Below are 14,740 nucleotides of genomic sequence, written 5' to 3'. Positions count from 1 at the left end.
AGCAGATGCTCCTGGTGTAATCTGATAGTAATTTTTACTCTATTTTCTAATTTGTAGTCAAGGATAGATGATTTGATGAGACCAAGGCCTCTGTGAAACCTCCACCCTACTTTACCTCAAGCTGATCCCTTGACCTGAAATAAAGAACAAACAGTTCTGCAGTAACTTTTTTTTTATTTTTTGCATGTGTGTGCTGTACCTTAGTTATGTTCAGATGAATACAGAGCACCAATGAGATAGTTTTGAAGAGGGTTTTTCATCCTTGCTAACCTTTGTCAATATCTGGCAAATAATTTTATAGCAGATGTAAGAACACTTTTTTTAAGAACAAATCAGAATAGATGTTTTTGGCAGTAACAAATAATGCTAAAGAGAGTAAGAAATGGGGAAGAGGAGCTCTGAAGGAGAAGGTACCAGTAACAATCTTGGTTTCAGCATTTGGTAATTTTAGAATTTGTCATATCAGAAAGTTTTTGCACAAAGCAGTAGACATGCAGCTGGAATTAGAGACTGATTTATCCCTGAGGTACAATTAATTATTTCAGTGTTTTTACTTCTGTTCTATGTTGTTGTTTGTTGCTTTACTGGAACTGACTGTCATAGATAAAATCTTTTGTGCGTAGACCTTTTTAATTTCGTAAACCTCATTTTGTGCAGTCTGTTGGTTAAACATCAGCACAGGCACACAAAACCAGATGGTGTTGTATTTCTCTTCCTGAGAGCAAGGCAGTCAAGGCACTTGTCCATATTAATAGATCCTCTTTTGTGGTTGCTTTAATTGTTCACTATTTTAATTAGTCTACAGATGTTCTAATTTAAAGAATTTGCCAATGAATGTGTGGCATAGAGATGTTAGTTTCAAAATCTGTATCAACACTTTTACAAGAGGTTATGATTTTTCCCAAGATGTTATAGAAATTTCTGTTATGTCTGTGTATAACTGTGTCCTTACTTTCCCTGTGGTTTTACAGGGCACAATGACTACATGTGTCCTGCCACTAACCAGTGCACCATTGACAAGAACAGAAGGAAGAGTTGCCAGGCCTGCAGGCTGAGGAAATGCTACGAAGTGGGAATGATGAAAGGGGGTATGTACATAGCCATCATCAAATCTTCAGCATTGCTGTCTGCCTTCCTGCCTTTTAACTTCATTGGGCAGCTGATATGGTTTCTAGCTAAAGGAGGGAGCTACTGATTTTACTGAGTTGAAGTCTATTAAATCAAAATTATTTTATTAAATAAAAAATTAAAAGCTCTGGAATATCATGTTATCTTTCCCAAATTTGCATGAAAAATAAGAGGATCATTGATTTCAGTAGAATTACAATTCCTCTGTTACTATTTTTAACTCAGTGTTTTTTTGGTCTCTCATGGTAGGCTTCAGATCCTGATGAATGAAATTTAACCCAAGATTTTGCAGCATTTTGCAGTTCACTGGGAAGAGCACTGGTAGTCTCAAATCAGTCCATATTTGTTAAATAACCTTCTGTATATGTAATTTTTGTTCTGTGAATCCTGGAAGGGATAGTTAATTTCTCTTCCGGTATTGTACACGTACTTTAGATGTGAATTAATTTAACCCAACAATATTCAAGGCTTACTAATTTTATAAGAACTGTGGTAAATGCCACTTTCCTGGAAAATTTGTAATAATGATGACCTGCTAAAATTTCACATTGCTTTTATCAATGAAGAGTAATCAGTAGCTGTATGGAAACCTATATCTATAGGAAAAACTTAGCAAACTAGTAAGTGTCCAGGGCAGAAGGGATTAGATCCCATGTTTTTCGTGTGTAAAGAGCTAGTTAGATTACAGACTGGTTTTTCCTTCCTTTGGCACACCTAAGGCTTACTTATGCCACAGAAAGTCTGGTGCAAGAGAGAAGAGGAGCTCATCAAGTTGTTGTTTCCTCAACAAATAATTTATAAGTCCAGCAAAGGTGGGCCAAGTCTGAGAATCTTAGGAGAAAAAGGGAAAGACTAAAGGAAAAATGATCAGTTGTTGCTGCAGCTGAGATTGGATCTGCATTTTTCTCAACTCAAGTATTAGGAAAGAGCTGAGACTGATTTTATCAATCTCAATTTTGGAATGCAAACAGGAGGAAGATGTAAAATCTGCTTTTGCCTCTAGAAGTTAAGACAATGGTTGATTTTTTTAATGAGATTTTATGTATTGATCTGAACATCCTGGTTTACATGGCTAGAACTTTTCAAAGGGTATGTAGTTAATAAAACAGGTATGATCCTGAAAAGATAGAGGTTCGAGAAAAGCACACTAAAACCAGAGAATCCATACATGAATATGCCATGCAGATTTCGCTTTGAACTTATACACATGGCAGATCATAGCTACGATTTGTAATATGCTTTATGTTGATGACATTGCATTAGCTTTGACCTTTGTACACATGGCAGATCATAGCTACGATTTGTAATATGCTTTATGTTGATGACATTGCATTTTTCATTTGGTGCATTTATAACGATTACACTTATGTGTATTTAATTAATGATCCACTCTACCAGTGTTATGTTTTTCTTTTCTCTGAGATGTAGGTTCTAATAGGTTTTTGACTACTCTATATGCAACTGTTTTACTCTCATAAAAACTGTAAAGATTTCTCAACTAGCACTTTTTAGATTAAAGTAGTCCAAAAGAAATACTGCAATTCTGTCCAAATTTTCTTTCAAATATAAATGTTCTGAAATCATTATTTCATATAGTGGTTCTCACCTGAGAAAAGTCTTCTGGATTTTATCCTTTCCTTTCCTTTTACAATGCTGTAAGATTTTTATAGTCACTACAGGAACTGGCAGTTCAAAAATAGTCAGTGTTGTTGTGTTTAGTTCCTCGGTGTTTATTGTTTTGTTGTTGTTGTTTTCTTCTTTTAAGAAACTAAACTCACAGATTATAAACAAGGAGATCGGGATCAGCATAAATTGTATCCGCTCTTATAGTACTACTAATAATGCATGACGTTCATCACTGGCAAGAGTTTTAAAATATTTGTTTTATGAGCTTTTGGGAAAAAATCTTTAGATCCCTCAGTTACAAGTAATGAATCTGTCATACCTGCAGATTATTTCAAGGAAGGTAAAGTTAATGTACTTTAAAAGTTTTTCTGGAGTCGTCATTAATCACCTATTGGCCACATGAATATGTGGGGAGGAAAAACCTTTCTAAATTCTTCTAAATTTAAACCTAAACTCTAAACTCTTCTAAATCTAGACCTTTATAGTTGTCACATTTCTCTCAGATGAAGATAAAGGTTAAGTAAATATTCTTGTTATGCCATCTGGCTTAACTTTTAAGTGATAATGTGCAAATGTTTTTTAATTTTTAATTTTTTTTTTCCTGAGGAGAGCTATGAAGATTTTCTCTTTTAATAGATATAATAGAACTTTTCTTCAACATACTAAAATAATGTAGCTCTGTGATTCGCTCAAGATTCATAGTGTTCTCCAATAATTCCTAGTTCTTGTAATTTGATCTTTCAATTTAAATAATCACCTCATGTTCATGTTGAAGGATTTGCCTTTTTTTAAGGCATTAATTCTATCAAACACTTGAATATTTATTTGCGTCTTATGTCACTTTTATCTCTGTCTCCACAATTTGTTTATGATGATACAGCTTTCGGATGTAGTAGAAAATAAATGTCATCTTTCTTTCCCCTAAATGTAATCCCAGTTTTTATTCTACACTAAATTAGCTGAGGTTTCTCAATAAATTTTAAAAGTTGCCAACTTGTGACTTTTATCTGCTATTTAAGTAATGTGAGCAATAACTGATATTAAATAAGAACTTTCAGTAAATATTGTGGAAGGTAGGCAAAATCTTGATTACATGACTCTGGTTAATTCTAAACATATGATATAGAATATGGTTGCTGAGGTTTTCTTCACAGAAGGTCACAATGCAGAATGAAAATGTTCAGATATATTATTTTTAGTAGAGTGGACACAACTGAAATATGTTGTAGAGGCTTCATGCAGAAAAAAAAATGCAGGCTTCAAGTGGCCCTTGAACTGTGTGGTAGGAACATTTACTGATGAGCTCCTCTTATGAGTTCCTGTGGAAATTTTATTGATTTTTTTTTTCTTCCCTGTTCTTGGGTCTTTTAAAAACTTCTTTCGGTACTGAAGAGTTATTTTTTCTCTCTCCTCTTGTGTTTGCAAGTGTTTTCTTCTGCATCTGATACAGTGCTGTTTCAAGAGACAATTAGACTGCAAGAATCTCCACGGGCATCTGAGGCATAATTTAAAGAATTTAAAGCTGTTATATTTTGTCTAAATGCTTCATTCTGTCTTTCTGAATAAACCCTTAAAATTATGTGTTATTAATTAGTCTGTGCACCCATGTTTGTATGTGAGGATAAAGTGGACACATCAATAAGATCCTTTCCATATCCCTTTTACTTCTGTTCTGTAGCAGGCGGGAGAAGCCTTGTTTTTTTTATAATCTCCTGATGCCTTCTTGAAGCTTGTTCCTGTCCTGGTTTGGGAACATGTACAGCAACTTTCACATGATGCAGGGTGCCAGCATTCAAATGGAGATTTTACAGCAGTTGCAGCCCTGAAGTTCCAACCACATGTAAGGTGCAGATGACTTCTGCTCTCCTACAGACATAGTTTTCTGCTTCTCCATTGTTTTGAAAGCTTTCTGGTGACTTAGGCCCAAACCCCCTAATTTTATTAAACTAAAAGCACCTTGTGTTATTGTTTACTAATTATTTTTATAGTGTGTGAAGTGAATGAAGTAATTTCTAGTAATTAGCATGCTGCTGATTACATTCTTCCCCTCCTTTCAATGTGTGACAAGAATAATTATTTTTATAGTGTGCAAAGTGAATGAAGGTTTCTAGTAATTAGCATGCTGCTGATTACATTCTTCCCCTCCTTTCAATGTGTGACAAGATAGATTCATCATTAAGTGCTGTGTGGGATAAGAGCAACAGGGTCCTAGTTGGATTTGTGGCTATGGCAAATAATTGCCATAATGCTAAATGCCAGATACCTAAAGAAGAATCCATTATTTGTTTGATAGCCTATGTTTAACTACCCTGACAACTGATCCTTTCAATTGTCGGATGCTGATGGGTTCCTAGCATCAAATCATAGGAAATGTGGCCATCAAGGATTTGAGTGCTCATGTGCTACATTCAGATGGTGACTTGTATATGACATGGGGTATTTACTGTCTTTGAACAGCCTGAAATCTCAGGTTGTAGAGAGAGGATTCTGTGTATCGTGTGTTGTGATAATGAAATTAGAGTGTTACAGCACATTTGAAGCCTGTATCCTTTGGTGTTACCCTCACAAATTGCCTGAGAATCCTTCAGAAGTTACTGCAGATACAGCCAGGGAGTGAAACTCAATGCTGGCTGTAATAGGGTGCTAAAACTACATGCCATTTGACTGTAAACACTTTCAGTAACTCCTAGATATTGAAGTCTCTAGGCTTCAGTTTTTCTCTTACATTCTTTTGAAATGGTTATCCCCTAAGCCAGTCTGGTTTAGTGCAACAGTCTTGCTGAAGTTTAAGATAAATTTTTACAGGGAAAATGAAAAAACAAATTTTTCATTCTGTCAGAGACAGACCTTGCTGATTTTTGTCTTTAAATTGAGAGATCCATACTTCCTTGCTGAATTCTATATTTATTCATGAAAAAAGGCTAGAGGGTTATTAAAATCATTCTCAAAAGGAGAAGTAAATTGATGTCTGATGCAACCACTGGATGGGCTCAAGGTCTTCTACATTTTCATGTACTTATCTTTTAATGAACTATTATATTAAAAAGAGAAATTAGTGAATGAAAGGAAATGATTATGGATGTGAAATGATTCTGGTTTGTTCAAGGAGAACCTCAGTGATGCTTATTAGACATACTGTTCTGTACTTAGCCAAATAACTGTAGGCGGGGCCTGAAAAATGTATGAGGAAATGTACTCTTTAAAGTTGGAATTGCTGGGCCAAAAACATGTACTTGTGCACATTTGAACAAAGTTTTGTGAGTTTACAGCAGTTTTCTAGGAAAATAAGTTGGAAATTAAATCAGATTTATTAGTGAAGTATTTTTTCCCCTCTTTGCACACACAATGGGGAGCATCTTTGCCAAAGATGATTTTTCTTCCCATTCCACTTCATAAAATGATCTGTGCTAGAAGGAAATGTCCTCTTTGCATACACAATGGGGATCACTGCCATTAAATTGTCATGAAGTAAAATATTCCTGTATTCTGCCCCCAAAATTAGAAAGAGAGACCGTTATTGTGAGCACCTTTGCCAAAGATGATTTTTCTTCCCATTCCACTTCATAAAATGATCTGTGCTAGAAGGAAATGTAAGTCTTTTGTTGAGTTTCCTTCTCAAAGCAGATTCAGCAGTGAATTTATACATGGTTAAGACCTTTTGCAGCCAGGTGGAAATGGGATAAAATGGGACCAATTGTCTTATGCTTAGTTATATGCTATAAATGGATATGTAAAAAAAAATAAATTAATACTGAAGAATTTTTAATGTTTAACTGTTCAACACTTGTTTGAGATTGTAAAGCTGATTATAGTTGTATGTTAGTTTATGTTGTCTTTTTGGCCTTTTGCATACTTTTTTCATTACTTCAGTAATTCCTAGAGTACTAGAGCTATAAGAGAGCTCAAGAGGGACTTTTTATAAGATAATTTAGTGGTAGGACAAGGGCTTATGGCTTCAAACTGGAAGAGGGTAGGTTGGATGAGAAAATTCTTTTCTCTGAAGGTGGTGGAGAGACACTGGAACGGGTTGCTCAGAAACGTTGCCTTATCCCTGGAAGTGTTCAAGGCGAGCTTGGATGGGGCTCTGAGCAACCTGCTCTAATGAAAGGTGTCTTTGACCATGGCAAGGAGTTTGGAACTGGGTGATCTTTAAAGTCCTCTACAACCCAAAGCAGTCCATGATTCTGTGATTGTATGATTCTGGTTTTTCTCTTGATTAGACCTTTACAGCTCAGTTCTAGCACTCAGTCCTGGTATCCAAACACCTCCAATATTCAATTAATTTCTAATATGTGCCAATTGAAATTTCTTATTTTCTTTGAGATTTATACCAATGCATTCATTGTCCTAAAATGACTGGCTTTCCCAAATCATAGTTGATGTAAAGGTAGAGAATGTTCCTCAAAAGGTTTTATTGTGATCCCTGAAATTTCTAAAGGCTCATTGGAAATCTTGTCTAGAAATGGGGACTTGCCATACTTACTGTAACCAAAACTTGGTATGAATTTATCAGGAGTGTCAACACTGAAATTGGAATGATGGATTAATTAAACTTCTCTTATTTCACTTCTACATGTCCCTTTATTGTGATCCCTGAAATGTCTAAAGGCTCATTGGAAAGATTGTCTAGAAATGGGGCACTTGCCATACTTACTGTAACCAAAACTTGGTATGAATTTATCAGGAGTGTCAACACTGAAATTGGAATGATGGATTAATTAAACTTCTCTTATTTCACTTCTACATGTCCTGAGATGCTCTTTAAAATATGTGCTGTGACTGTGACTGCCAAAGATTGAATATGAAAATACAGATTAGGGATTAATTTGAATGATGGATTAATTGAACTTCTCTTATTTCACTTTACATGTCCTAAGATGCTCTTTAAAACATGTGCTGTGACTGTGACTGCCAAAGATTGAATACGAAAATACAGATTAGGATGAATCATGCCTTGCACCTTCATCTTTAATTTAATAGATCATTGGTTCTCAAACTGTGCTTATGAATAGTCATTAGAGACCCCAAATGACATTTGCCTTCTTGTTAACAGCTATTTTTTGTCACCAGATCTTTAAGATTTTATATGAAAGACCAGTTTTATGATCTGCATTTTAGTTAGTAGGAGTTCTGGGGCATTGAGATATGTAGTGTGACTTGGTCAATGAGCAAACTGGTAGCAGAGGCAGGAGTTAAACCAGAATATCTGAATCTAAACCCCAACTGCGACTTCTCTTTCCCTCTATCTCCAGCAGAAGGAGGTCCTGATTATAAAGGAGAAATAAGCCCCAGTTTGGAAAAGGATAAGAGATATTTTTTGAAAAAACTCACATAAATAGACATACAGCACTCAGGAGTCAAAAAGACTGTAACATGCAGGTGCACAGACTGAACATAAATCTGTTATTTATTTATCATACTGTCTAGATATCCCTGTCAGAAACCAGGCTGTTAAGCACTGTCACTTGGGGCAGGTCTGTTTGAGATTAGACATTAAATTCTGATTAATCTTTTTAGAAGATTTCAGACAATGTTTCTCATTTAAAATAATTGTCAACCCACCTGGGTTTTCAGCACAATTTACATCACTGCTTCATTTTCCAAAAGAGAAATGGGAACGAAATAAGGGGCTGATTGTCTGAATCATATTCAAAAGAAGGATTTATTAGGCTATAAAATTTGAATTTGGAAAGTGGTGTTACTTTTCTGTGACCAAATAATATATTTATGTAGAGAAATTCAAGCAGAAAAGTTCCCAAAAATCTCAAAAGTCTTTAAAATCACCTTGGAAGGACCACCATGCTGAGATACATTACAATATTAGAATGTACATTGCAATCAGAGCTTCAACAATCTCTTTTTGTTATAAATATATGAAGAATGAAATTTATTATTGACTTCTGCTTATGTTCAGCAGCTACAGTGACCTTATGTTTCAAAGGAAGCTGTAGGATTCTGGTTTTTTTTCCAATGAATCTGTTGAATTCAGCAGAGGTGTGCCTAATGAGGCCAACCTGTAAAGTGAGGATGCCATAAGAGGCTGCTAGCAGACAGCTGCCTTACTTGCACCTGCCCTTTGGACTCCAGAGCCTGTTGTGCTCAGACACTCAGGTTTGTGTCTATCAGGGAACTGTTGAACACTATTTTACTTTTTCAATCCCTTATTTTGGCTAATGGCAGCAATGACACCAAAGTGAGATCCCAGAGATCTTCTCCCAGCTGTTTAGTAAATCCTTCCCATACCTGGACATTTGAAGAGAAGCTTTTGAATTTCTGGCCTCTTCAAACCCAACTTCAGTTTCAGAAAGGTAGGTTTATGTTAGGAAAATCTGGTTTCTTCCTTTGCAAGCAGTGGTGTAAAGGATTTGTCTGGCAGCTCTGCCATGGCCTGTTCTGTGCATTCTCCCTTAACACTCTGATCATCAGTGGGGCAATTGCCTCTCTGCCTCTCTGACAGATACCTTATTTATAATATCTTTCACTTAGCACATACATTTTCTCTTTTATTGTCAAGCAGGGTTTGATTTACAAAACATTAAAGATTCTTTCTCTCTAAAACAGAGCTTCTTCCTCTCTGGTAATTTTCAACAGGATGCCTATGAGGTAGGTTGGTCCTGAAGAGCAACAACATTGTTTGGAAGAGAAGGTGCTTCCAAGCACATTTGAAACACTCTTTTGACAAACTGACAAAATTATAGGCTGTTAATGCTACAAGGCTGTGCATGTATACAGAAGTGTCAAATGTATCTCCTCTGGGGCCTGCTGACAAGGAGCAGAAATGTGGACAAAGAGACTCAGGTTCAAAGGTTGTTCCAGGCTGGAAAGTTAGCTGGTAAACCATTTACTCAACACCATGTCCAAACCCAATCATAGTTCCACCTTTTTGTTATCCTCTAAAATAAAAAAAAAAAAAAAAAAAAAAAAAAAAACCCAACCAAACTAAATAAAAACCACAAACAAACAATTCCTCCAAAAAACCCCAAACACAAACTAGCAAAAAAAAAAAAAAAAAGAAAGAAAAAAGGAAAAAAAGTGTGGCTACAAACTGTTGTTGATTGACCAAATTTCTAACAAGAAATTGAAAAATATACAAATCAGTTCACAGGGAATATATTTAACTTGAATAAAATTGGAGATTATACATGTATCTTCAAATCTAAAATGCCTTATTCTGTAGTTCACACACAGCCAAGCAAATTTGATTCTGATTGATCTCCTCCTTTTCTTCCACTAAATATTCTTGAATATTTTATATGAAGGTATAATAGTGGAGCTTTTTTATTAGCAATAGGTAGTAAAAAAATGGTTGTTGTATAGCTGAGATTCAATGCTCATTCAGTGCATTTTTAATTTTGAATCTTTTGTTTGAACAATCTGGAATTTATTTTTTGTTTTGTTTTAATAATATGTGGAAAACACTAGCGATGTATTTCCTGTGGTTAACATTTCTTTCACAATCATACACTCATAGGATCATGAGCTGAAAGGATGTTAAAGATCATCTAGTTCAAACTCCCCTGCCATGGGAGTGTCATATGCAATTTTACTGCTGATCAGGTTCTAATGATTTGATTATATAATTAGCAGTTTTGAAACCTGTGTCCATGTCCGAAAGTCTAACTGAATTTACATATGAAGCTTTATAGAACTGCCTTTGAAATTCTTGGCTCTTGCAGCTTTAAAACTCAAGTGGAAATTGTTTTAGAGCTCTCACAAGGTGCATAGGACTTCGATTTTTGCTAGAATGTTGTCTTTCATAACACTTGACAATTAAGGCTCCTTTATTTGCTGAATTGTTGAATTTAAATTGATGCATTCATATATTTTAAAAACCCTTATACAATCACTGCACTTTTGTCGAGGAAATTGTTGTTTGATAGAGTTGCCTTTTTTGGAATTAGTGACTGTGCATCACTATTATCTCTCTTTAACAGAGATAAAATTTGATTAAGTTGAAGGAGATTTGGGAGCACTTGCATGTTTCAGAGAAATACTCACTCCTGTTTAGTCCAAGAAAATGAATAAGTTTGCTGCTTGTCCATCTAGGCCTTAGGTAAAGAGTTAGTAGTAAGCTCTGTAAATCTCTGATGAATATGATGCTTATACAGATTCAGAGACATTTTTGTCTGTGATCATAAAAACACGTGATGCAGAAAGAATGCATGCTCTTACTGCCTTTTTTTTCAGACTTAGTCTCTACAAAATCCAGTAGTAAAATTGCTGCAGTTGGTTGATTGGTTGGGGTTTTTTTAAAATCCTGAAATAAAAATGAAAAAAAAAATTGTGGGAGGAATCTGCTCCAAACTGTTTATGTTCAGCTTTGCTTAATGCACTGCTTTTTTTCTTCTAAGGTGAAGAAAAGTCAGTGGTAGGCTTTCAGGTGAATTAAAAATAAAACTATTGTTCTTATTTAATATCCGGTTTATTTTTAAACAAGTAAATATGTTTACATTTGCCACCTTTCCTCTGTTATGTAAAATCCTCATCACATCCTTGTTTGAATTAACAAGGCAAGCCTGGACTATGTAAAAGCAAACACACAAAAACTCTGATCTTCCAGTAATCTATATGATGGAGACTTAATGCTGAAGTTGCCCTACTTATATTTACTAACGTTTAATGGATTCTTTTTTCTCTCACATTTGGCCTACAGCTTTCTAAATATACCACCTTCTAATTCATTCACATAGTCAGTTTTCTTTCTCCATGGTGTGAAAGAGAACGTCTTTATTGTCTGCCCTGAACCTGGCATGGGGTGTTTTCATTTGAAACCTTGTATTAGAAGAGAAGCTTTAGTGTTTTATACCTTATTCATCTTTTTGCTATTCCTGATTTTCTGTTCTTGTATCTGGCTTGCAGGCCAAGCAGATATAGTCAATTTAGATATTTCTTACATCAAAGTTGTTTCACATTTCAAATCATCTTACTTGTTTTTCTCCTATGCCTTTGTCATTTATTTTTATATCTCCTTTTAATTTGGGAAGAACAGAACTGCATGCAGTGTTCACTGTAGTGTGCCTCACGATAATAAACTCTGTGATTTATGAAGTTGTTCTCTCCTCCCTTCCTTTCCTAGTAATTTCTAGCCTTCTATTTACTTTCTAAACTTATCTGATGTTTTTATAGTATTTTTCTAACCCCAGCTTCTTGTTTATGAATTATGTCAGCCTATCTATTTATGAGTATGTTGAACACCACAGACCCCAAGGATGCTTTCTCTTTGAAAAAAATAAATTTCTAGATGAGGAGCTATAAAATTTGGAATGTGAGAAAGTTAACAAATGCTTAAATTTCTGTGAACCATGTGGGCTAACTCATGTGATTATATATACATGTTTCACAGGGAAATTTAATTCAAAACCATTAAACTGATACAAAGGATACAACAAAAAATCTGTGACAGAGAGAGCATGCCTGCTATTGAGTATTGCAAGGAAGTTAACAGTGAGAATATGATGGCAATTTGCCAGAATAGATCTTGTGTTTTTCTGAATAGCAAGAATCTCCCTGCATCTCCTTAACAGAAACTGTTTAGTGGTAGGAAAGCTTGGTATTGCTGAATGAAAAATGGGAACAGCAATGCGCTTGAGAGTTTTGGCTTAGAATTAGTTTAGTGAATGGGAGAATGAAGATAGGTTAAGTAATAGGAGTGATGGGAGATTTATTGAACTCCCTTTATCTGAATAGATTAATAGAATAGAATCACAAAGCCCACTAGATTTTGAATGAATTAAACATAAAATGCCTAATCTCCTAATACTAATTCAGTGTTGAATTCATAGTTCAAGAAAGAGGAAAAGAGATTTAAAGATTCTCCCTGTTTCTTTGGGGCTGAAAAGGACCAACATTTATATGAAACCATGTTGTATGTGAGATGAAAATGCTGCCAACAAAGACTGGGATTCCAAAGGTTTGAAATTTTGTGGTGTTAAGAGAGCTGAGCAAATGCTGTGTTTCCCTTTCCCCAACCATTAGAAAGACCTGTACTGATTGCTTGCAAGTGTTTTTGGTTTGCTTTGGTTTTGTTCCAAATGTTTTCTCTTGCCTATTTCTTCAATGGTTTGCATCTTTATTCTTTGTAGATACTTTTGCATTTCAAGCTGCGACTAGGGCTGCTTTTACCTATTGCATGAGAACTACAGCAGAAGCTGTATCATAAGCTGCCTTCTCATATCTCAATTCCTTGTGTGCTTTCCTTATTACTTGGTTGTCCTCCCTTGCCTCCACTTGATGATGGATTTAAGTTTTTGACTGAGTCTCAAAATGCCTGTTACTCCTCCTCTTAGATCCAGACTTAACCTTCCCTTTATGGTTGGAGTCCACGTGGGTTTTATCATTGTATTTTTCTTGTAACCTTTCCACAAAGGGAAATTTTGTTCCACTGCAAAGGTCTCATGCTGTTTGAATTGGTATGGCTGACTTGATAATATCCTAAGTTCAGGGTCATAAAGTACAAAGCACATTGCAGAAATGTGCAGCAATGACAATAATGGTTTCTGTTGTGGTTTATTTCAGCTTTTTGACAGTAGGTCTCCCACATTAGAATCTGAGGTCATAATTATCTCTCCTTTTTGTACTTATGTTTATCTACTTAAATGGCATTCTTTATTGCTGTATAAACTCATAATGGGAACCTTCTTGAGTGTTTTTTATATAATTATGAAGATCACAGGCTCAGTAATAGGATGATGTTTAATTAAAATAATTGGTGACCTTAATCAAAATATTCTGGATAGTTTTTGAGAGCTACTTCTGTGATCCGTCTGACCCGTCAACATCATTAATTTATCATTGCTAATTTGCAGACTAATGGTCTGCTAGAGGTTGGGACATACTTTGAAGTTGTGGGCAATAAAAAAATATTTATTTGTTCCCAATAACTGACTTCCTTTTCTGGGATTAAGGCAGCAGTACAGTATCACTAGTCTAGATTTCTGTGTGAGACGAACTGATCTGAATTTTAGGAAAGGGATGCACTGTTCCTGATGCTATATTTTAAAACATAATTTTTCTGTCTAACTACTGATGTAAGACTCCTGAAGAAGTCTTCATCAGGACTCAGTGCTGCCTGGGTCTGTCAAAAGCATCTGCTGTTGACTGAAGCCAAGTGTTCAAGGGAAGGAGTTCATGATATTCTTGTGTGTCTTTAGGAATTCGGAAAGACCGCAGAGGTGGGCGAGTGATGAAACAAAAACGCCAAAGAGAGGAGCAGGATTCCAGGAATGGGGAGGCTTCTTCAACAGAGCTGCGAGCTCCCACCCTTTGGACAAGTCCACTGGTGGTTAAACATAACAAGAAGAACAGCCCCGCCCTGTCCCTGACGGCAGAACAGATGGTCAGTGCCTTGCTGGAAGCTGAGCCACCCGTAGTTTATTCTGAATATGACCCAAACAGACCATTCAATGAAGCCTCTATGATGACCCTGTTGACCAACCTTGCAGACAGAGAATTGGTGCACATGATCAACTGGGCAAAAAGAGTTCCAGGTAAGGAAAAAAAAGCCCTAGTCAACTATAAAAGTAGTAGATCACAAACAAAAAAGAACCCCACACACTGATTTTCTGACTACCTATTCTTATTTAACTCAAATTGTTCATTTAAATATAAATACATTAACAAATACAACATTAAACAAATGTGTTATATTGGCCAATAAAATGCTATAGTGCAATAAAACTTTGAGGAAAGTTATATTCAAGAAAAGGTGTTTTCCCCACTCTATAGGATGCTGGGCAATTTTTGGATTTTTTTGAAAAAAAACCAACTTTTTTTTACTCCATACAAAACTCAGCAAAATTAAATGTTGAAAGAGATTATTGGTGAAATCCAGTAAATTTGATCTAATCAAATTATGTTAAGTATTTTGGTCTCCCTAGAAAAGGGTTACTCTCATATATGTAATGTAAGCCATAAATTATGTAATGTAAGCCATAAATTCAGTATCACTACTAAGTTTGTAAGTATTATTATGATTTATTTAGTTGCC

General features: G+C 35.4%; 1 protein-coding gene across 1 annotated transcript in view; it reads left to right on the top strand.

The window, feature by feature from the left end:
- ESR1 (estrogen receptor 1) overlaps positions 1–14,740 on the top strand; it is a 159,776-nt gene that overhangs the window by 95,395 nt on the left and 49,641 nt on the right. The window contains 2 exon segments of the mRNA XM_039707365.1: positions 972–1,088; positions 13,905–14,240. Coding sequence (XP_039563299.1) covers positions 972–1,088; positions 13,905–14,240 — 453 coding nt within the window.

Source organism: Passer montanus, unplaced genomic scaffold, assembly GCF_014805655.1.
Source record: "Passer montanus isolate IOZ18808 unplaced genomic scaffold, ASM1480565v1 scaffold2, whole genome shotgun sequence".
Classification (NCBI taxonomy): Eukaryota; Metazoa; Chordata; class Aves; order Passeriformes; family Passeridae; genus Passer; species Passer montanus.
The sequence above is the reverse complement of the archived record's forward strand: the minus strand, read 5'-3'. Positions and strand labels throughout refer to the sequence as shown.